The following is a 24,438-nucleotide window of genomic DNA, read 5'->3' as shown; positions in this document are numbered from 1 at the left end:
TGCTAATACATGTCAAACTATCATAAAATAAACATCATACATATATGCCGTCTGGAGATGTTCCGTCGCTGTCCAGTCCCCAACATGACCTCAGAATTCCGTACGAGAAAAACAAACACTGGAAACCATATAAATCCAAAACGGACGTCCATAACATATACATAATGAAGAAATCCGTACAAACCGAAATAGACATCCAAAAATCCAGAACACCAAAAACAGGTATCCATAACCTGCTCTGATACCAATAAATTGGTATCAGATAAATCTCGAAAATCCAAAATACAAAAATCCAACAAGTATCGCCAAACTTTGGCGCTCTGATACCATATCAATTGGTATCAAGTTATACCAACTATGCAAAATACGAAAACAAAGATCGTAAAAATCCAGAACACACAGCAAGTATCGTATACCTGCTCTGATACCAACGCCCCTGAGGAGTCTCTGTCCAAGAAATTTCAAAAGATCTCCCCTGTACGGAGGACAATATGAAACTTTCTACATATCATATACATCAACCACAAGCGGCTGGAATGATAACAAAATAAAAACAAACACCACGCAGTTTATAAAGATATTCAATAATAATAGGACTCTGACTCAAATCCACCCTACTCCACTACACTCGTAAAGCTCAAAGCCAACGAACTGACCTCTGCAGCCGTCCAGGCAGGCACGTAGTAGAATGGAATCCAATATCATATCAAAAATCCATCAAAAGGTATCACTCCATACAATATCCATAGGAAAAATCCAAAGACAATACTAAAACAAAGTCCGATATAGAAAAAGGCCAAAATAAAACAAATAACGAACTAATAGAGAACTAGCTCTACGTGCAGATGGGGGTCAGCATCAACCTGAAAATATCAACAATGGAGGCGGGTGAGTCCAACACTCAGGTACAACTGATATGCATAATAAAACAAATAATGATAACACTAATCACGCAGATACCTCAATACGAAGGAATAAATGCAATCAAACAAAATCGTGAGATAATCAGTATTAACCGGATCAAGGTACAAAGGTAACAGTCGCCGATCAAGAAATCATAATCCTCAGATGCATGTCAATCAAACGATCCATACAAACGCAAAGATATAAGTGCAAAGAATCACAACAATAAAACGAATAAATGATGGTGATCACAAGACTGACATCATCGCTCCCGATGATCGAGTGGACTAATGCCGCTGAGTACTCCGCCCTCCGCCCCAAATCATAAACGGGGAGCTCAACGCCTCATCTCCCTAAGACACAACGACGGGAGGAAAAATCACGGCCACCACCGAGTCTCCCGACCAACGGAGCCAAACAGAGTCCACAATCTGCCACGCTGCTACCCTAAATGCCAACGGAGCCAAACAGAAGGAATCGATCACGGCCACCACTACCGAGTCCTCGCACCAACGGAGCTAAACAAAGAACCGCCACACTCCAGATATACAACTAATCCACGGTGGTAAGATGAATCATGGCGGGCTCAACCAAAGTGGAGCCGACAATCGCACAGCATGCAATCATGATGCATGACACTAAAAACATGGCATAGTCCATATAACTAGATACAAGTGTGTACCACTGGAAGAAGTGTCAAATAAAAGGTACACCAATCAAATAGGGTATCAAATAAACCCTAGATCCAGAACATATCATAGCATGTGGTTGGTTCACTACCTAAAGCATATGTGATCAGGTAGATATCATGCAGTGCAGCATAAATAAACAAATAAACATGTAACTAATCATGTAGCGACCAACCGAAACAAACAGATAACACAATTATTGTTATATGTTAAACATATTATCACGCATATCAAAAGACATAAGTCAAAGTACCCGCCTCCAAATGGAAAGAATCGTATCCGGTCCAAACTCGACATCAAGATGCTCGTCTCGCGTCAAAGTCCTGTGTCAATCACATAATTTTATTTAGCTAATTACATATATAGCAACTAGCTAAATAAGATTCCCAACCCTATTTAGGGTAACCCCTAATCAAAGTACGATCACTAACTAACCAATTACATAGATTCCAACTCTTAAAGAAATCTGTTACACATCCATATTAACCCAACATCTAGATTAAACTAACCTTAACAGCTTCCTCCTTAAAACCCTCAGCTGAACCAAGATCAGCCGCAGCAGATTGAAATCCCTAATCTGCCATATAAACCAAATCCACACAATTATCAATTCCTCCACAATAGAATCTGAGAACAGAATCACAACCTACCTCCAATCCAGATCAATGAGAGAAAGAAGAATTCGATATCCGAAAACTGGTACTGTGGCGCTGCCCAAAGCCAGGACCCGTGTGTTCTTGTCGATAAACAGAGAGATAAATTGGTGCTAGGCTCGCGGCATCTTCGGCCTGGAAGGTCGGAGGAAAAATCGACGATGCTAGGGCACAAAGGAAAATGGCAGTCAACAATAAGGCAGGGGGAAAGAGGGCCTCGGCTCCGTGCTCCTTGCTCTGGTCCAAAACCAATCCGAGTAGAGACATGGCGGTGAGAAACTGAGAACAGAAGGGAGTAGCAACCTCACCCTCGGTAGTGGCACGCAAAGGAAAATTAGGGCAGAGGGAAGATGATTGTCGGCGCTAGGGTTTCCTTGGCCGAGGGCTTGTACGCGGGAAAGGGCGGCGTCGGCGCGGGGTCGGCACTGCTTCGCGCGGTGTCGGCTGTGGCGGCGGCTCGGGAAGGAAATGGAGGAAGAGGAAGAGGAAGAAACCGCTCGGCGATTAGGGCTCGGAGGAGGGCGTCGGGCACGCGGGGGAAGAAGGAGAAGTCGGGCACGGTTTCGGCTCGAGGGAAGGAAATAAATAAAAAGAAAAACGGAAAAGAAAAGGAAAAGAAAATAACTTTTCCTCACTTAAATGGGTAGCCTAAACAGGCTTTTCCGGGCCCCGTTTTCATCCCCGTTAACTCGTCCATACGAGCTCCGAAAAATTCCCGAAAAATTTCCAAAAATTCCGAAAAATTCCCTTATCATTATTCCTCATTTTTCCGGTATTTTACAGTATTTGTCTTATCAGAATTTCTCTTCTGCACATTCTGCTTTTCTTTCTAAAATTTCTTCTATCCAAGATCCTCAATCTTTTCAAGAAGCCAACTCCAATGATGTTTGGAGGAATGCTATGCAAGAAGAATTGGATGCTCTTGTTAAAAATTCTACTTGGAGCATTGTACCTCTTCCTAAAGGAAAAAAGGCTATTGGATGTCGTTGGGTCTACAAAACCAAATTTAACTCAGATGGCTCAATTGAGAGACATAAAGCTCGTTTGGTAGCTCAAGGTTTTTCTCAGGAATATGGAGTGGATTATAAAGAGACCTTTGCTCCTGTTGCAAAGATGACAACTGTTCGTGTTTTATTGTCAGTTGCAATTAACAATGGATGGTCTCTATCTCAAATGGATGTAAAAAATACTTTTTTACACGGAGATCTTGAAGAAGAAGTTTTTATGAAATTACCTCCTGGGTTCATAAAACATAATGATGATAACATGGTTTGCAAACTTCACAAATCTATATATGGACTTAAGCAAAGTCCTAGAGCCTGGCATGCAAAATTGAGTGATGCACTTGAAAGGATTGGTTTTTCAAAAAGCAATGCTGATTCTTCTCTATTTGTTAAACTTGGATATTCTGAAAAATTGATGGTTCTAGTATATGTGGATGACCTTATCGTGACAGGAAGTAATGTTGAGTCTATCAAAGAACTGAAAAAACATCTTCAACAGTTATTTCCTATAAAAGATCTTGGTTCTTTGAAATACTTTCTTGGAATTGAAATGACAAATTCCAGCAAAGGGTTCTACCTTAATCAAAGGAAGTATGCTCTTGATCTACTCAAGGACGCCAAGATGATTGAGTCCAAGCCTGCTCGTACTCCTCTTGACAGCAGATTAAAACCATTATGCGAAGGTGAACTTCTTGAAAATCCTACTTACTATCAGAAACTTGTTGGCAAGCTTATTTACTTGACAATCACTCGACCAGATTTATCATATGTTGTTAATATTGTCAGTCAATATATGCATGCTCCTGCTAATCAACATTTGAACCTGGTAAAAAGAATTTTGCGATACTTAAAGGGATCCATTGGTCGTGGAATTGTTATGACTAGAAATGGACACTCTAATATTGAAGACTATACCGATTCTGATTGGGCCGGTAATTCCCTTGATAGAAAATCTACTACGGGTTTCTGTATAACCGTTGGGGGAAATTTAGTTTCTTGGAAAAGCAAAAAACAACAAGTTGTTGCTCGATCTAGTGCTGAAGCTGAATATCGAGCCATGGCATCTACTGCTTCTGAATTTGTGTGGCTTAAAAGTCTTCTTTCAGACTTGGGATGTCATTGTGCTACTCCTATGATTCTTTATTGTGATAATCAAGCAGCAATGCACATTGCTGCTAATCCGGTGTTTCATGAAATAACGAAGCATATAGAAGTTGATTGTCATTTTATTCGACAACAAGTTCAATCAAAGCTTATCAAAACTTGTTATATACGCAGTCAAGATCAACTAGCTGATATATTTACCAAGGTTTTACCTTCAGCTCAGTTTCAATGGCTTTTAAGCAAGCTTGGATCTCAAAATCTTTTGGATCCAGCTTGAGGGGGAATGTTGACAATTAAGATTTTTGGGATAAGTGAACTTTTAATAGCTCACCATTTTCCTATATTTTTCTTCTTCCTAAGTTTGTAATGTCTTTTGCATGTTTTCTAGAATAGTCATTATTTTTTGTTGGTTCCTAGAATTCTAGAATTTAATTGGTGTCTTATGTCTTGTATATAAATCGGTATTAGATGAATATCAAATGCATGATTCACTTCTATACTTTCTTCTTCTTTTGCTATTTTTTCCTCATGTTGCCTTCGGTTTGGCTTCATATTGTTCACTTTGATTAAAGCACTTCTTAGGACATTAGTTACTTTGGATTGTCAAGTGTTTGCATGGGCTGGTTTTGTTATTTTAGCAATTATGTTTTTATTAGGTGCACTTAATTTACTTATCTTGTTTCATCCTGACATTGTGTGAGCTAGTTTATATATCATTTGTATTTATTCCTAATTTCCTATACCTCAATCTTGAGCATCGATTTTTGTGTAGATATTGGTTCATTATACCTTTGAATGTTATATTGTTTTTTTTTAAATTAATTAAAGTTGTTTGTGGGTTATAGTTTCATTTGTCATTGTTCAATTATCGAGAGGTGTTTTTTGTTTTTTTTTTTTTTTTTTATACAGGTCACTCCAAAGCTAAAGACCTATTCAATATATCATTCTCTTACTATTTTTTTTTTTTGGTTGAGTTAGAGATGATATATGATAAAGATAGAGCAATAGACGTTGTTGCAAAAGATCCTACGGTGGTTGCACATAACATAATAAATATTGATGTTGATGTTGATTTGTCCATAATAGATGTCAATACAACTACTGACAATGGAGTAGAAGTTGATTCTGTTAGGATCATTAGCGACCGATTAGAAGGGGGTGAATAATCCCTGCACAAATCAAAATAAATAAACTTTTCTTAGACTTATAACTTAAAATAACACTTGCATAAGAGAATAATAAAAAAATTGAAAAGTAAGAGACACAACGAATTACTTGGTTACAACCGGGAAGACTGTTAATCTAAGACGAAAAAGCGCAATAAAAAATCTCCTTCAAGTAGAGAAGGCTCTTACAGTAATGAATGCACAGAAAAGAAGTTAAATAAAAAACTAAGAGCGCACAAGTATTGTTTCTTTGTTTTTCTCGTTGTTATTTAGCTTTGGGAGCAAGGCTGCTTATATAGCCTTGCTCGGGCACCTGGAAGGGTTCCAGGCACCTGGAGAGGATAAAATTTTATCCCCTTCACAACGGTTCGCGGTCAAATGCAATCCGAATAAAATCTCAAGAAAGTCAACCAAGTTGACTTGTTCAGTCCAGGCCTTTCGTTCCTATTTCGCTCGCCTCGGTCTAGGTCTTCCGCTCCAGTTCCTCTTGCTTGGGTGATCTCGGCCATCCGGAATAGGGCTCACCCGAACCCAACTTCCGACCTTCTTAATCAAGCTTTCGCTCCTGGCTTCTCGCCCCTCGGAAACGCTGCGCGCCTCCTTCTCGTCCGCCTGTATACTCTTCCGCAGCAGCTCGTCCCTCAGACGCACCGACCCTGTCGGTTCTTTCCCTTGTATCCTTATCGCTAGCTGTGTCTTTTGCTCGATATCCTGTGCTCCTATATTTCTGCACACTTAGACACAGGATTAAACACAACATGACCTAACCTAACATTTTTTATCACATCAAAACAGTCCTGGGGTACCAACAATCTCCCCCTTTATGATGTGAACAACCTAAGTTAAGTTAGGGTAAACTAATATAAAGTAAAAGCAATAAATTTGTAATTAAAGTACAAAAATTAAGAAAGTTAAAACTACCTTCCCCTAGACTTAATCTTCCCTTCTCCCCCTTTGATCACATAAAAAATGAAGTACCAACAAAATCTAAAGGTAACTTTTTAAAAAAAATTAGAAAGTTTTTTAGTTAAAAAAAAAAAATCTGATTTTTAACATTTTGAAAAACTTATCAAGTTATTGAAAATTTTGAAAATAATTTTGATAGCAAAAAAAATTACAATAAATTTTTTTAAAAAAAATCTAAGTAAAAATATATTTTTGATATCACCAAAAAAAATTGTAACATCAACAATTTTCTAAGTTAAACAAATTTATAAAAACTAATTTTGTAGAAATAATTTTGGTTAAGTAAAGTTGATACTTCCAAAAAAAAACTTCAAGTCTTTTTTTTTAAAAAAAAGTCTAAGTTAAAAGCACCGAAAAAAATATTTGATTAACTATTTAAAGTATTATTTAATTACATTTAAATACTTCATCAGTTAGTCAATTAAATATTTTATCTCATTAATTAGCTTCTGGCTGTGGTGAGGCACTAGACCTTCTTGGTTATTAGAGCAACAACTACTTTTTAGACAAAGTCTCTTAAGAAAATTCAAATATTTAATTTTCTTGCTAAAAGCCCTAAGTCTAATTAAACTTTTTAATTTATACAAGTTTTTGGAATCCAATATAGGTTCCTTCATATAGGATTAATCAGAAATTTTGGGGGCACATAATTTTTAGGAATTTTTCTAATTGACTCTTGTGAAATCTAAGATATCAGCTTAGTCTTTTAAAATTTTGAGTTTGAACAGTTAAAGATATATGATTTTTCAAGTTTTCTACTTGTGTCTTCAATTTATCATTTTCCAATTGTAATTTTTTAAAATATTCTAATAGGCAAGATTTGGCTAGAATTAACTTTAATTCTTTATTTTCATTTTCTAGTTTGCAACCGTCTTTAGATAATAATTTAACAAATTTAAATAACTTATCGGGAGGAAGAGATCATACCTAACTTACCTTGTCAATCTTGTTATCTGTAGCTCCCCCTGAATTATTGTTCTCTTCCGATGTCGCTCCCCCTTCATCGATGCTCTCGATGCTCATTTTGGACTAGCTTGCTTCATTTTCGTCGTCTTGATGACTTGTCATTAACGCAAGTCCAGCAATAGCTTCAACTTCTGATTCGGACGATGTTTCGTCCCATGTCACCTTTAGTGTCTTGTACTTATTAGATTGGGCAGGCTTCTTGTTCTTTCTTTTGTCCTTGTCGTTGATCTTTAACTTAGGGTAGTTGTTTTTTACGTGTCCTTCTTCATTGCAATGGTAGCATCTGATTGTTCTTTTCTCTCTACCCTACAGATAGTTAGATTTTTTAGATTTAAATAATTTTTTAAATTGTCTTACTATCATTATCATTTCTTCGTCGTCGAGAGAGGATTCTGAATCTCGTTCATCCATCCTTGCCTTAAAGGCAACGTTGTTCTTTGGCTCCTTCTTCAAATCTGCACATCTCGTTTCATGGACTTCAAATGTTGAAAACATTTCTTCTAAGGTTACAGATTATAAATCTTTAGATATATAGTAGGCATCTATTAATGATGTCCACTTAGTAGATCTAGGAAATGCATTAAGCGCGTACCTTAGCGAATCTCGGTTGCTTACCTTTTCTCCGAGATTCATGAGGCTGGTGATGAGTTCCTTCATTCTCGAGTGAAAATGTGTAACGGTGTCTTCTGCTTCCAATTTGATGTTACTTAACTGGTTGCTTAGCAGATCTCATCTTACGAGCTTGGCTTCAGACGTCCCTTCGTGTAGCTCGAGGAACTTCTCCCAAAGCTCCTTTGTTGAGTTATAGGCGATGATCCGGTTAACTTCTTGTGGCGGAAGGACGCTCAATAGATGGAACTCTGCTTTGCCGTTTGCCACGTAGTCGACCTGCTCTTTCTTCATCCATTGGTATTCTTCCTTTCCTTCAGGCGCTACAAAACTGAACTTCATTATTAAAAGTAATTCAAAATCGATTTTAAAGAATACCTGCATTCTCTTTTTCCAGCTCGCGAACTCCCCCTCGAACTTCGGTGGGTATATGCTCGGTCCGGCCATCTCGTGTGCTTCATTCGGCAGTTAGTCCTCCTAAAACGTCCTGGCTTTGATACCACTTGTTAGGACCCTTGGCGGCCGGCTAGAGAGGGGGGGTGAATAGCCCCTGTAAAAATCAAAACAAATAAACATTTCTTAGACTTATAACTTAGAATAACACTTGCATAAGAGAATAATAAAGAAACTAAAAGAAAGAGGCACGGTGAATTACTTGGTTACAACCAGAGAGGTTGTTAATCTAAGGCGAAAAAGCGCACTAAAAAATCTCCTTCAGATGAAGAAACCTCTTATAGTAATGAACGCATAGAAAAGAAGATAAATAAAAAATTAAGAGCGCACAAGTGTTGTTTCTTTGTATTTCTCATTGTTATTTAGCTTTGGGAGCAAGACTGCTTATATAGCCTTGCTTGGGGCGCCTGAAAGGGTTCCAGGTGCCTGGGATAAAATTTTATCCCCTTCATAACGGATCATAATCAAATACGATCCAGATATCTGATCCCGAGTGCTCGGACCAAGAAAGTTAACCAAGTTGACTTTTTTAGTCTGGGCCTTCCACTCTGGTTTCACTCGCCTCGGTTCGGGTCTTCCACTCCAATTCATCCAGAATAGAGCTCACCCGAATCCAACTTCCGGCCTTCTCGAGCAAGCTTCCGCTCCTGCCTTCTCATCCCTCAAAAACGTTGTGCGCTTTCTTCTCGTCCGCCCGCATACTCTTCCGCGACACTTCGTCCCTCAGAGGCACCAAGCCCGCCGGCTCTCTACCGTGCCGTCATTCTCGCTAGTTGGGTCTTTTGCTCGATATCTTGTACTCCTAAGTTCTTGCACACTTAGACACAGGATTAAACATAACAGAACCTAACCTAACTTATTTGATCATATCAAAACAATCCTGGGGTACCAATAGATTCAATGTCAAATCAACAATCATTTGTTACATCTAGAGCATCTCACTCTAAGGAGAAAAAAATTACATTGACAGAGTTGAAAAGGCTTCAAAGAAGGCAAGGAATGCAACTGTACAAAATATTAACTGTGACTTCAAATTACTCAATGATCGAACAGATGATTTTATGAAAAATGTTAGCTCACACCTTGAGTTTATGTCAGTTTAGGTTTAGGGTAAATCTTCTAAAATGCCATTACTTCTTGAGATGTTGGATAAGCATGGATTTGTTGGAAAGAACAAGTACAAGGTTGCTCAAATAATTTGTGAAGATACTCTGAAAGTTAACTTATTGTTTAGTTTGAATCCATCTGAAGTAGAAGATTTTGTCCTCAATTGCTTGTAATTATAGATTCTGAATATGCTTGTTTTGAAAATTCTAAAAACATTTCTTTAACTTATCTTGTTTAGTGATCGGGTTTTGAATCACTACCTAGCTACCATTCAATTAATTGATTATTTTTTGTACTTTTAGGATGACGGTGTATCTTTGGTTTAGGGTAAGACACTCAATAGAATTATAGTCCGTTGAAGAATTGGTATGTTAACTAATGTTGTGTTCAAACAATGATTAATTACTGATAATGGTTTATTTTAGAGATATGTGTTGTGTTCACTTGTACTATTGATATATGGTTAATATGCTTGAGAAATATGGCTAACATGCTTGAGATATATGGCTTGATAATTTTTTTAAACAATTATTACTTGTTTATCTATTTAAAAAAAATAAAAATAAAAAACAAACAATAAGATATGTTTTTTTTTTCATTTTTATTAAAAGCTACAATATGTATATAATTGCCCGCGAGTTTTTTTCATAGGTGCATTATTTGAACTGTGTTGATCATATTGTGGCGACTATTACAACTTTTCTTGTATTGTTTAATGGCAAGGGTAAAATTGGAAATTTGATTCATTCCCATTGCATACTTTCATTGGTATAAAGTTGTAAGGATCCTACGTTGATTTTAATATGATCAACCAGGTTAAGTTAGACTCTGCGTATTTGATATTTTGTGTCTAAGTGTGCAAGGACTTAGGAATATAGGAAGTCGAGTGAAAGATGCGATGAGCGAGAAAGATGGCATGGGAAGTGAGTCGATGGGCTTAGTGCATCCGAGGGACAAAGAGCTGCAGAAGAGTACACCAGCAGACAAGAAAGATGTGTGCAGCATTTTCGAGGGATGAGAAGTTAGGAAGGAAGTCTGCTCGAGAAGAAAACCGAAGTTGAGTTCAGATGAGCTCAACTCTAAATTGCTAGAGAATCACTCAAGTGACTAGAGCAGTAGCTTGACAAGTCAACACAAAGTTAACTTATCCAGACACCCGGACTCCAGGCGCTCGGACTTCAGGCGCCCAGACCATCTTGGGCTAGTAGAGGTGCTCTTTCGAAGATGTTGCAGCAAGGATAGAATTTGGGTTGACGTCATCAACATTTCAAGCGTCCGAACTGGTCCAAGCGCCCCGAACATGGATAAGAGACTTATCACGAAGCCATTGTGGAGCCATTGCAAAGCGAATAAGCGCCACAGTGGAGGCACCTGGACCTAGTTTAAGCACCCAAAACTCTCCACGTCATCAACAACTATATTTCGACCAATAAGCTATATATGGAGCTTTGGTCCTCTTCATTAAAAAACACTAGTTTATGAACTATGTACTTTCAATTCTTTCATTCTGCTTTGTAATTTTACGTTGTCATCGTTTGTAAGAGGCTACTATGCCTTCATCAAAGGAGAACTTCTAGTGAGATAATTTTTTCTTGGATTAACAACATCTCCAATTATAATTAAGTAAAAGTTTTGTGCCTCTTCTTTATTTTAGCTTATATATGTTTAATTATTTCTTGTTCAACTTACTTGTGTTTGTTTTTTCTAAGAAAGAAAGTAAAATAAAGTATTAATCTGATTGGTAGGGCTATGCAACCTCCTTTAGCTGGCCTCACCAGGACCTACAATTGACATCAGAGTGAAGACGCTTCAAAAGGACTAACCGTCGTCAAAAGCACAAATAGTCGGAGCGAGTATTCATCCACTAAAGTTCGAGGGGGACTTCACGGTCTGAAAAAGGGAAATAGAGGTATTCTTTAAAATATAGTTTGATATATTACTTCTGATTAAATATGATTTTGTAACACCCAGAGATCAACAAGGAGCCGAGAAAGAGGAATATTTTGAATCAAGAAGGAGCAATCCGACTCTGTGACAAATGGTAAGGTAGAGTTTCATCTACTAAATGTTCTACCACTGCAAGAAGTCAATTGGATCGACACTTACGACTTCGCCAAGGAACTCTAGAAGGAATTCCTAGATCTATACAAAAGGGCATCGACAGCTAAGCTGGCAAGACGGGACATGCTCAGAAATCAATTGACAAACCTCCGGATGCAAAAAGGAGAAATGGTAGCTCAATTATACAAAAAGATCAAGGAGCTTATCATCGGACTGACAAACCTCAGAGAACTGGTAATGAATCGGGACTCAATCCGATATGCTCTCAACACCTTCCTTAAAACTCAACAGTGGACATTAATAGTAGATGTCTACTATATATCAAAGAATTTGGAAGTACGTAATTTAAAAGAACCATTTTTAACTTTGAAATCACACGAACCTATATGTACATGTATATGGAAAGAAAAGAAGTCAAATCATAATCTAGTGCGGAAAGCTAGAAAAAATGAACTAGAGTCCGACACATCGTTAAATGAAGACAAAGCAGCATTGATGGTAAAAAAAATTTCAAAGTTTTTAAAATACAACAAACTTAACAAGTCACAGGCCAAGAAATTTCTTCTGGGAAAGAGAAAAGTCAGATGTTACAACTGTCAAGAAGAAGGGCACATCAAGGATGACTGGCTGAAGTTAAAAAGGGATGAGAAAAACAAAGGGCCAAGCAAATTGAAGCACAAGAATCTGAAGACAACATGGGACGAGTCATCATCAGAATCTGAACTAGAGGAGTATGTCTGACTGACACTAATGGCGAGTTACCGAGAGGAAAGCATCGATGAAAGAGGAGCTACATCTAAAGAAAGCAACAATGAAGAAGAAGAATCCAGCTTCAGATCAGATCTGGTAAGTGAGGTATGTCTTCTACCTCCTGATCAGATATATTCAAGTATAACATTAATGTCTAAATCATTGTATAAGTTTAAAACTAAGAATATCAAATTTTAAAAAAAATGTAAATTTGAAAATCATCTTAGCTAAAGCATGTCTAACAGAGAATTTTGATAAAGTTAAAAATGGAACTATAAAATTAAAAGAACAAATAGAATGTTTTAAAAATTTTGCATGTTCAAATTTTGTTATTCTAATTTTTAGAAACTATAAAAAGATTTAATTGATATTTACAAAACCATAGAGGTCAAATTATAAAAGTGGAAGAAAATATATATCATAAAATTTTTTGATAAATCTAATAGGTAGGAACTTATTTTCGGTTCCTAAATCATGCTTTATCTTAATTTTTATGCATGCTTCAAATTTAATATTGCTTTAGTTTTTAAATCTATTCATCAAATTAGTTATTTCATATACCTTCTTTTAATATTTTATATTGATTTTTTGTTTGCACAAATATAAACATATTATCTACTCAAAAAATATTTTCAAATTTTTTTTCATTATATTTATTTTTAAAATTCTTCTTTCAGCAAATGAATTTTGATGATTAAAAATGTTTTAAAAAATTATTTTTTCAAAAACATAATTTTTATATGATCTTAGTTACGTTTTATATTAGGTAAAATATTTTAGAATTTTTAGACAATTATCTGATATTTTATAAATTTGTGAACAAAAAATATAATTTAAAATTTAAATTTTTTTAGAAATTAATTTCTAAAAACTTGATTTTTTTTTTTTTTAGGAAGTTACAGTTGTATTTTGGATGGTGATAAAAATTAGTAAGATTGTTAGGACTGTAAAACTATTTTTAATAATTAATTTTAAAAATAATGTTATCTTATTAAAACATTTATTATTGTTACACTATAAATATTTTATAGGTTAAATTTTTTACCCTAATATAAATTTTTTTTTTTTTGACTTTGACAAAAATCTTCAAGATTTTTTGAAATATAAAAATAATTTTAAATTTATTTTTATCAAATTAGAGAATTAATTGATAAAATTAGTACTTTGTTTTAAAAATTTGGTAAAAATATAAGATTATTGATTTTTTTTTCAATATTTTGCTATCTATTTTTTTATTTTTCCCTAACATGTTTTTTTTCCTTTTAATGTAATCAAAAGCGGAAAAAATTAGGATTAAATTTAGGAGGAGGTATTGATATTGATTTAATGATTTAATTCTTTACTTGTTATAATTGCAAATTGATTGGAGTTAATTACAATATTACTAATTTTAGTGTTTGATTTAACCTAAACTTAACTTAGGTTATTGCATATTAAACAGAGGGAGTTGTAAGTATCTCATATTGGTTTTGATGTGATTAACTAGGTTAAGTTAAGCTCTGTGTATTTGATATCTTGTGTCTAAGTGTATAGGGACTTAGGAACACAAAAAGTTTAGTGGAAGACGCAGCAAGCGAGAATGATGGTACGGAAAGTGAATTGACAGACTCGGTACATCTGAGGGACGAAGAGATGAAAAAAAGTACATCGGCGGATGAGAAGGATGCGCACGCCACTTCCGAGAGACGAGAAGCAGAGAGGGAAGTTTGCTTGAGGAGAAGGCCGAAGTTGGGTTTGGATGAGTTTAACTCTAAATAGCCGGAGAATCACCTAAGCGACCAGAGTAACCACCGCACAAATCAACACAAAGTTGACTTGTCCAAGCGCTTGGACCAAGTCCATGCGCTCGGACTCTAGGCGCCCAAACCAGTCCAAGCACCCGGACCGCCCTTTCAGAGACGTTGCAGCGAGGATAGAATTTGAGTCCACGTCAGCAACATTCCTAGCGCCCGAGCATGGATAAGAGATTTATCAAGAAGCCATTGTGGAGACGTTGTGGAGTGGATAATGCACCATAGTGGAGGTACTTGGACCTAGTCCAGGCGCCTGAAACCTGCCACATCAACAACGGCTATATTTCGACCAGTGAGCTAGTCCTCTTCATTCAAAAAAAACATTGGTTTACAAACTCTGTACTTTCAATTCGTTCATTCTCCAATGTCATCGTATGTAAAAAGGCATACTCTAGCTTCATCGAAGGAGAACTTCTAGTAAACTGATATTTATCTTGGATTAACAATCTCTTCGATTGTAACCAACTAAAAGTTATATATCTCTTCTTTATTTTAGCTTATGTTTAATTATTTCTTGTTCAACTAACTTGTATTTGTCTTTTCTAAGAAAGAAAGTAAAAAAAAATATTAATCTAATTGGCAAGGCTATTCATTCCCCTTCTAATCGGTCTCACCAGGACCTATACCAATAACATCAATCACATCAACACACATTCTAGTATTTATACAAAGCACCAACAATTCAATTATTGATTCTAATTATGATTCACCTTCCAATCAAATTTATTATCATTCTGATTAAATAATCTATACCAATTCATTATCATTCTGATGATTAAGTAATCAATACCAATCGGCTCCCTTCCCTTCAAGTAAGAGTTATTTTAGGATTAAAAGAATGTTCATTTGGTGATTAGTTAAATGTTGAATGTATTTTATTTTTGTCCAAAATAATTTTAATGAAATTGATAAAAAAAATTGAAATAATTTTATTGGTATATTAATAAATAAGAGATGTATTTTTTTCACCTAGCAGCTATTAAAAATAAAAAGCATCATTTTAATTTTTTATCTTTATGTCTATATAAAGTGATGCCTTTTTTTTTTTATCAAATATTAATTTAAAAATTTCAACGATCCTTTTATAAACTAAGACCAAATTTATATTTCTAAGAGCATAAGAATTGAATTTACAAATATTTTGATTCGCCTAACAAATCTAGTCATTTCCATTAACTTTTAAAAAAATAAGACTATATTGGCGTTCCCATATAAATCTGAATTTATTTTAATATTGAAAAACAAAACTACGTTTGAATTCACTTTTTTTATGTTGTTAAGAACATAAATCCAATTTTATTTTTGGTTTGGTTATTATTTGGATTACTAAAATAAAAACAAAAATTCATAATACTTTAATAAAGATATTTAACAAATTAAAAATGATAAATTAAATCCAAGGAAAGTTTATTCTATTTATTCGGGTTATTTATCAATTTTATTTATTAAAAAAAATAATTTATTCAATTTCAATTTAATAAATTAAGCGTTTGTCCACCCTTATTTTTAACTAAGTTTATTCCTTATTATAAAACATTAAAAAAAATCAAGAAAAAACACCATGGCACTCCAGACTAGTCGAGGATACAGGGAAATCATAGCATGCACATTAGTAAATCATCCAACAGTATTTATAGGAATTTTTCTTCTAAATTCTGTTAGATAAGATATTCAGATTATTATCTAGGTACCCATGATTTGAATCCTGACAAATTTACAAGAGTTTTTTTCCCAAATGAGACACGCAACTAAAGGATATTGGGTCATAGGCTGCCCGCTGCGAGCGCTTCCTGATTTATCCTGTAATCGATGAAAAATTTTTGTGGGGATGAATTGATCATCTTATACTCGATATTATCCAACCTGATTAATTATTTTTTTTAATTTATTCCTTATTGTAAAACATAAAAAAAAAATCAAGAAAAAACACGATGGCACTCCAGACTAGCTAGTCGAAGATACAGGGAAATCATAGCACACTAGTAAATCATCCAGCAGAAAACCAAATAGAACATAGCTCGATGGAAAAGGACATGGCGGATCGATCACACGAGTGGAGGCGCACGTACGGTCGGTGATCAAGGGCACTGGAACTCGTAGGGGACCTTCTTGCCGCAGTAGTTGAGGAGGAGGGTGAGGTTGATGGGGACGTTAAGGTTGACGCCGAGGATGTTGGCCCTGAAAGCCGTGCAGAGGCAGACGGCGGCCTCGAGGTCGAGCAGGCCCACGATGAGCGTGCAGCAGTCGCAGGGCTGCTGCGGGAACGCGCCGATGCCGAAGGTGATGAGCCCGTTGAGCACGCTGGCGCAGGCCGCCATCTTGAGGGCGTCTATGGGGCACTTCCCTCCCAACGAAGGCTTCGGACTCGTCTTCGGCGGGCAAGTGCCGCAGGAGCCGGCCAAGGTGAAGAAGAGGAGGAGGTTGAGGGCTAGGAAGAGACCCGCCGCCGAGGCCGACCCCGATGCCGAGCCACCGGTGCCCATGGCTACTGATGCATTCCTTGGGTGAGGAATGGAGTATTTATAGAGGGGGGAAATTAATTGAAGGGGAGCTAGAGAAATTACGAACTCGAACAGCTGCTGTGCAGAAACTGACAAGAAGAGGGAAGGCTGTCTAATTGTAATCGGGACGATGAATCTGTGGGCGATCGAGCTGCAGTGGCATTGGTTTTGGCAGGCAAATCATGCATGGGATGCGCTCTGTTAATTCATCATCAGGCCAATGCGAGTTGCATTCTGCAGATGAAACTAGCTAGCAGGAAGGAGGTGAGTTTTATGCATGGTTATTAATATTCTTCATCATGATATTTAGGTGATGCCCTGCCCCGCGGAGGAGTAGGGTGCGGTGGTAAGAGACAAGAATGATTCCAATACAATGAGTTAGGGTTTAATCCGTGACTGAGGAGTCAGGATGAGTTTAGCCCGATCGAGACCAAAAGGGGCATATAGTGCTAGCTAGGCACTTAGGCCGGACTCGGGTACGTACGTAAGGACTCAGATCGTTTGGTGCTTAGTACTCGGGTAGATGGTAAATATATATCATAATGACAAACTGTTACTCCATAAAGAAGATAAAAGGAAATTGATAATCTCTGGGGTACGTCCAGTGCCCTCTATTTACTGGATCATGAGACAACAAAGAGCACTATGCAGTGAATAAACAATAGGTAAAAGAAACAACGCTAGCTAGCTAACGATGATTAAAGGATTAGGATTAGAATTAGAATTAGGATATATTAAGATTAGGATTAGGATTAGACAGAAATTAAAGTAGCTATGATTAAAGGATCGATAAATTAACTTTTGGGAGACCGATCACATTATTGTGTACGATGAATCATCGATGATACCAATTCCTAGTTTGGAATCTTTCATCAACATGATAGACTCGCTACCTACCGTTAAAATGTCAAGCCCTAGCTAGCCAGTCCACATGTTTTCATGTAACAATTCACAAATAGCTGCGTTAACTCCCATCAATTCAGTCACGGTGACCACTCTCATGCTTAAATAAATACTTCAGTGAATTATAAACTGTGACCTGACATGCAATTTGCCCTCAGGAAGTACTTAATTTTTGCTCACTGGGGTAAGAGCATTATGGTGGGGAAAATGAACTTGATAATGGTGAGATATATGTGTATATAGTAGTACTCCCGTGACCTTGCTCATCTTCAGACTCCGGACTGAGTTGTTGTTTGTCCAGTTTCGCCGTTATATTGTTTATGCATTGCAGCACTGATTGAGCTGTCTGGTCATTGTTGGAGACGGACCGGCGAATATGTCTGCAAGTTGCACGAAGATAGACGCGACGTGATTCGTTGAACGAGGATGGAGTGGATCTTGTCCTCGTTTCTGGCCAGCTATGCGAGGGAATTTTGTATGAATATTGTGTATTGTTTTACATTATCTGCAATGATCCAATATAATGAGGGGGGCGGGATGAAAATTTGGGACGTTGTTAAACAAGGAGCTGCTTGTATTTTCAAATTTATCCATGTGCAAATTTAGGAAAACCCGATAATTGGCCATTTTATTAATTATATATAAAAATTTTAATTTGCAGTGAGCCGGGATAGAACACATCCTTCAAATCTTCAGTTGGACGCTCTCCCAACTGAGCTATCCTCGCAACATGTAAAACCTCTTCCATAAAACTCATTCATATTTAAAACATAGTTTGCATTAAATATAAGTATACAGAAAAAATTTAAAAGAAAATAGAATTTTGTTGAAGATTTCATTTAAAAAACGAGGAAAAAAACTCCAAGAATCCATTTCGGTTGATCCACAAAATATAAAATAAAGTTTTATTAAATCATCTATAATCAAAAGTAAGGTTGTAGTCATCCTTACAATTGGCAATATGACCTAACAACCCCTTCTTCAAAATTTCAAGGTAAGTAAATATCACAACATGCGTGACAAAATTTTCTCATTATTCAATCCCTTTTATTTATATTTCATCAGTAGGCACACAGTAAATTAGTAATGTCTGATCCTTTAGATTATAAATAAGATTATTGGAACATAAATTAAAATAAAGCTAAGGAAATTTTCCTAAAGCTCTAACATCAATACAGTTAGCACACATTGCACAAAAAGTACTTAAATCCACTTTACAATTACTAATTTTTCCGAGCACAAGTGCATTTATACGAAAACAACACACCAAGTTACGAGCCATCGGCCAACCTTCGAAAGAGAATCTCGTGAGTGTTCTTGCTAAAAGAATCTTTTGAGAACCCACAGATGACATTCATTTAAACTCATTCAAGAAAAGTAAGGATGTTATTGAGGCTTTTGAAGGGTAAACACGCGGTGATGACCGATACGAGTTTCAACGATACGGCCAAGATGTCGAAGGACCTGTGGGCCACAAAATAGAAATTAGCACTGCACACCATGTTTAGCAATCACATATCCACAAGAACTCCAACTATTGCTATACAGAATTTGTTGAAACTGACAAAATCCAACTCACAACTTTTGGCCTATAACAAGGAGTGATTTGTCAAATTTCTTATATAAAGGATAGGCCATTACACAAAGATTGGTGGAGAGGAATTACATGGTAATGATTTTGGGTTTAATAGGTGCAAATAATATGTAAATAAAGCTGAATTGAATATGTAGGACTACACTATACATTTCCATTTCTTATCTACAGATTGACACTGTTATAGAAAGCAGTAAGACTATCATCAGTTTTGGGATGTGTACGCCACCATGCTTGGATTGATCTGTGACAGTGTTGTTGAAAATTCAGTCTTTCCTTTCCTTCTAAATATATAGGAGCTGCAATAATATCTATCATCGACTAGTCTTTGGAATATATTGGGTGTAACTCAATTCGGTCCTAGTTCATCAGGTGGCTTGATGGTGAAAAATGTTCCATGGATAAAACAGTAACAATAGGGTCCAGCCTGTAATTTGGCTTTTGGTGAGGTTTTAGTCATCGACACTAGTGTCACACCACTTGGAGAATGACGAGACTACAAAGCCCCATCAAACCCTGCACGATAAGATGCGATCTTATCCAATAAGAGAGAATGGGATGCAGTTGTTGGTGACAAGCAATGTTTGTACATGAGGTAATTATATCTCAAAGGGCATTAAAGGGATGCAATATAACGAAGGGTTGGAAACCAGCCACGCTCCAATGGGAGCCCACTAGGCAGCATTGGAGGGATTATCCTCTGAACTAATTCAAACAATGATCTAATGGATGACTTCTGCAACAGCAATGAACACAAAGGATATAAATAAAATATGTGTGGATCCATGTGCTCTTCTAGCCCTCATGAGCTAATCCAGCATCATGAGTGATAACTTTAGAAGGAGAAGAGGAGCGACTTGCTAGAGCATTGGCTAAGGATGCATAATTGCATTGGCAAGAAATTATGAACAGGTTGCAACGTATAAATCCATGTGCTCTTCTAGCCCTCATGAGCTAATCCAGCATCATGAGTGATAACTTTAGAAGGAGAAGAGGGGCGACTTGCTAGAGCATTGGCTAAGGATGCATAATTGCATTGGCAAGAAATTATGAACAGGTTGCAACGTATAAATCAACAAAGTTCAATAGGAATTTTCCAACTTGAAACTCTTTATATTGTCGTTTCAAGACTTTGGGATATGTGGAAATAGGATAATATATAGATAGTTCATCCCACTTTCCTTGAGAGAAGTGAAGTATTCTTGCATTAAGCGGCCATTTTATTCTTATATATGGCATACAAGGGAGACATTTTGCTTGTAAGAGTATTTGCCTAGGAGCATCTTATATTTCTCTTAAAGTAGATAGAAGCATCATAAGGCTACCATTCATTCCATTTTGTTTAGAAGTCATTAAAAGACACTAATATATCCAAACTTTGCCATGCTAAGTTGCATTTTTCTAATCATGAAGTAGAAATATGAGATAGTTGTTCTTCCCATAAGAGCCATGAACTCAATTGCCCGAGCCAACAAGACCTTCAAATGAGATGGCTGTCCTTCCCATCATCAAATCATTTGACATCTTTTGCCTCATACATTGAACAATTTATTTTACTTTTCATATTTTTTCTTTTAAAATTTTCTCACCATTTTTGATCCTACCGGCCTAATACAATTGATACCTAAGTTTGTGGAACAGCCAATAACAATACTGATATTATTAAGGAGGGAAGTATGACCATAAGAACCAAGGCAACAAACCTAAGTACCAAATTTGTGGAGCACTTCACAGGCACAATATACATCTTGCTAACAATGATAGATGACTTACAGTTAGAATTGCTTTTCCTGTGTTGTCAAGTTTCAGTCCTGGTCCTTTTATGTCAGTTTCAAGGAAAAAGTGCTTGCCCTTTACTGAATCAGCTGATACTATATCTCTTAGTTCCTGCATTTTGACACCAAGACCAGCAGACTTGTGTAAAATTGGAGATACACATACATGTACAGCATAACATGAGGTTTTACAATTTGTGTATTACAGCATGTACAAGAAAACAGAAATTTGTTTGGTAACCAAATGAATGTACTTACAAGGGCCTTCTCCCAAGTGTCTTCAGCTAGCTACATGAGAAGAAGAAACAATAAGCATCTTTCAGTATAACAAATGGCAATTAAATTTTTTTCTTTTTTTTTAAAAAGTAGTGAGCAGCTTGAACCTTCTTCTTTGGGCATGAAATTAGATGAGAATTTGTTTCTGCGTGAACAGCTATCTCATTGATAGCAATGTTGACCTTGTCCAAAGTCAGTCTTCCCCTCATGTAACTAATCATTGAAAAGATGGAGTTGGATTTAATGACAAACAACCACAAGAACATTGTCATCCATAGTAACTTTAAGTATAAACTTACGATGACAGTGAGTCCAATTCATCAAAAGAAATATACCAACGGGGGGCAGGAATCGGACCCTTCCTCATCTAAATAGGAGTAATTCATTGTTCAGCTCAAGATCAAACAATAATATTACTTGAACACAATAGCACAAACCGACCCCATCTAGTGGGATAAAGCTTGGTTGTTGTTGTTGAACACAATAGCACAAAGTTATGAGATCATGCTCAATTTTGATGTAAGAAGATTCTCAGAAGTGAGCAAAAGCTTCTACGTACATGAAAAACCTAACATAAATGTGTAGGTCTGCTATGTTACTTTTTATTTGAATATATATATATATATATACACACACACACACCATTTCAATTTACGGTTTTGCATCTGTTTCAACTACAATTGCTTTGCAGTGAAATTGTTGATGGTGGATGGTTTTCAAGGTATCAGAAACAAATTTCTATACGGATAATCATTGTTTCAATTCTTGTTCTCTTTATATTATTTCTTAATGCAACATTGGAAGACCGTGACACCCTCCCTGATGTCCTGCACAATGAGTATCTGAGCCATAGCCTTAGTCCCTTATGCAATTGGTTTTGCCAGAAGAGCAACATCACTATTTTGGACATCCAACACAATTTTGGATCTCGTTGTCTAATCTTAATTTAGTTTATTCATATCAATTCTAAAACTACTGCAGGTCTATAAAAATTAGACATTTAGACTTGATTCTAACACAATTCATCTGCAAAATAATTTCTTGAAGACTTTATTTATGTAGCACAGAATAGCAAACTTGTAGATTGTGGCTTCCAAGTCCTCTTTGTGTTCATTGTACTATATTTCGTGCTTAGTACATGATGGGATCCACTCAATCTTATCTTCATTCACAATGAGAAGAAAATGAATGCTAGTTATGTTCAATAAGGGTAAAAAGAATCAGAGAATTTAAATAGTCTCGTATACAAACTTTGTTTTTGAGCATTTAAGAAATTGATGATTTGCACATGCCAAACATTCTGCTGGAGCAAATGAGATTCTATAACAAACAAGTCCTTAGGCACTTTCTAACCTTAGGCATTGCCACAGGCTCCTCCTTAAGATGAGAAGGTTCCTCCAAATCGTCTATTACCATGCTGTGCAACACAAAAAGGAAATTTTTGAAGAACTAGGGTTCCCGAAGCATTATCCGAAACCCCCATAGATTAATAGGGAGCATACAACTGGGGAAAAAAAAAGATCTCAATTCATTAGTAATAAATTACCTGATGGAGGGATTGTGATCCGAACGCGACCTGCTCTCAAGCATTGCGGGGGGCATGTGAGAGAGCATGTGTTGCAGCTTTCTTTGTTGTTGTTGGGACAGCTCGATGAATTTCTACACCATAAGACAAGAAGGAAAGAAGGTACAGAAACAGAATCCATAGGTTAGGGTTAGCCTTAAAAACGGATGGAGAAAAAGAGAGACTTTGGCCTTAGGGATGACATTTCGCTCCTCTTGCAGCCGGTCTTTTATCGCCTGGATCTGCGACTCCATCGTCTTCAGGGAAGTGTCGACCGCCGACAGATCAGGCATGCTAGTGGTTGGATACACTGCACGAGAAGAACAAAAGAAGATCTTTTAAGCCGGAAATTCTTCAAGAACTTCGAGAAATGGAAGAAAGAGGGGGATTGTCAGATGACGAACTGTTGCGGGCGATTACAAGCTCCTGGAGATCGACAATGCGCGATTGGAAGGAGGAGACGAGAGCGTCAAGGGACGATCCCGCTTGCTTCAGATCCATGATCGCTGATTCGCTTGCTCGGTAGCAGATTCACAGTCCGTCGAGCCCTTGTATACCTAAATCTACGCCATTCCCAACTTTTGAAATGCTTGTTTGGAGGGCAAGTTTCTAATTTTAATTAAATTTAAATAAATTTAATTAATTTGAAAAAGATGTCATCTTTTGAAAATTAGAGAGATGACGCACTCCACGGGTGACGATGTGATTGATTAATAGAAGACTTTACAAAGAAGAAGAGAAATATGATATATTGAAACAAGAAGATAACTCCGAGTGTTTTTCTCTTCTTTGCACATATTCAAGATAGTAGACAGAAAGTCAGATCCAAAAATTAGGAAAAGGGTCCTGGTAAAGGTCATCCGACATTCAAGTTAGTATAATATCCAAGCAGACAAATGAAGAGAAAAATAGTAGGATGTATGCGTGTAAATAAGAATGTCGTAAGACGTGCATATGTGTACCTCGCCAACGGAGATGACCCCTTTATATACTACCTCTCATAACCTCCGTAATCATGAGATGACAAAAAATATTAGAAATTATCAAATAAGTGAAAGCATACAGCCTAGGTGATATATAGTAACCGTCCGAAGAATCTTTCGTTATCCATATGTGCACCTCTTTTATCTTTTGCAACTTACGTACTTAATAAGACAGTTGAAGGAATATAATGTCATAAGTTCTCGACTCATGAGAAGTACAATCATCTTTGAAGAAGGTTTTAGTGAATGCTCACATTATAATAGAGGAATATTCCTTAACAAATGATTGTTATTCTAGTAGGTTGTTGTGATTTTCTAATCGTGTTGTATATTGAGTGTTTCCCGACTGAATCTTTAGACCAGTCGATTGTATATTCATTCTTCCCTTAAACGACTCGGTTATGTACTAGGTAGTGCTGGAGATCTATTCTGAAAGTAATATGAAGCTAAGCCCCCTAGATTTGATTGGTTCTATAGCCGATCGACCATATATTAGGATACTTGCCTTTAAGGAATGGGGAACTAAGTCCCTGGAGATTCGATCAATATTTTAAGTTATCATCCATATAAGAGAAAACTTGCCTTTGAAGTGAGAATCTGAAATCTGAAATTCAGGCT

At 36.6% G+C, this 24,438-nt stretch overlaps 2 protein-coding genes and 1 long non-coding RNA gene across 3 annotated transcripts; all 3 read right to left on the bottom strand.

The window, feature by feature from the left end:
• Positions 1-1,857: 1,857 nt before the first annotated feature.
• LOC122052245 lies at positions 1,858-2,855 on the bottom strand. Its single transcript, XR_006131944.1, has 3 exons — positions 2,243-2,855; positions 2,102-2,169; positions 1,858-1,915 (listed from the first exon to the last, which is right to left on the bottom strand). It is a non-coding gene; the product is annotated as an uncharacterized LOC122052245 (long non-coding RNA).
• A 13,223-nt stretch (positions 2,856-16,078) lies between these two features.
• On the bottom strand, positions 16,079-16,963 carry LOC122052244 (14 kDa proline-rich protein DC2.15-like). Its single transcript, XM_042613684.1, has one exon. The coding sequence runs from the start codon at positions 16,705-16,707 to the stop codon at positions 16,303-16,305; it is 405 nt and encodes a 134-aa protein (XP_042469618.1). The 5' UTR covers positions 16,708-16,963; the 3' UTR covers positions 16,079-16,302.
• A 1,768-nt stretch (positions 16,964-18,731) lies between these two features.
• LOC122053942 (spindle and kinetochore-associated protein 1 homolog) lies at positions 18,732-23,421 on the bottom strand. Its single transcript, XM_042615841.1, has 9 exons — positions 23,242-23,421; positions 23,023-23,147; positions 22,820-22,932; positions 22,627-22,690; positions 21,573-21,640; positions 21,381-21,486; positions 21,256-21,285; positions 20,996-21,109; positions 18,732-19,092 (listed from the first exon to the last, which is right to left on the bottom strand). The coding sequence occupies exons 1-9, from the start codon at positions 23,336-23,338 to the stop codon at positions 19,015-19,017; spliced, it is 795 nt and encodes a 264-aa protein (XP_042471775.1). The 5' UTR covers positions 23,339-23,421; the 3' UTR covers positions 18,732-19,014.
• Between the last annotated feature and the right edge of the window lie 1,017 nt (positions 23,422-24,438).

The sequence above is a fragment of the Zingiber officinale genome, chromosome 3A, assembly GCF_018446385.1.
Source record: "Zingiber officinale cultivar Zhangliang chromosome 3A, Zo_v1.1, whole genome shotgun sequence".
Classification (NCBI taxonomy): domain Eukaryota; kingdom Viridiplantae; phylum Streptophyta; class Magnoliopsida; order Zingiberales; family Zingiberaceae; genus Zingiber; species Zingiber officinale.
Note: the sequence above shows the minus strand (reverse complement) of the source record. Positions and strands in the feature narration are given on the sequence as shown.

Bases quoted from the DNA above. Each gene is read 5' to 3' on its own strand.
- LOC122052244 (XM_042613684.1), bottom strand. From the start codon at position 16,707: ATGGGCACCGGTGGCTCGGCATCGGGGTCGGCCTCGGCGGCGGGTCTC.
- LOC122053942 (XM_042615841.1), bottom strand. From the start codon at position 23,338: ATGGATCTGAAGCAAGCGGGATCGTCCCTTGACGCTCTCGTCTCCTCC. The intron at 22,933-23,022 runs GTCTCTCTTTTT...CTTATGGTGTAG, and splicing joins ATGTCATCCCTAAGGCCAAA to AAATTCATCGAGCTGTCCCA. The intron at 21,487-21,572 runs GTAAGTTTATAC...TTCAATGATTAG, and splicing joins GAATTGGACTCACTGTCATC to TTACATGAGGGGAAGACTGA.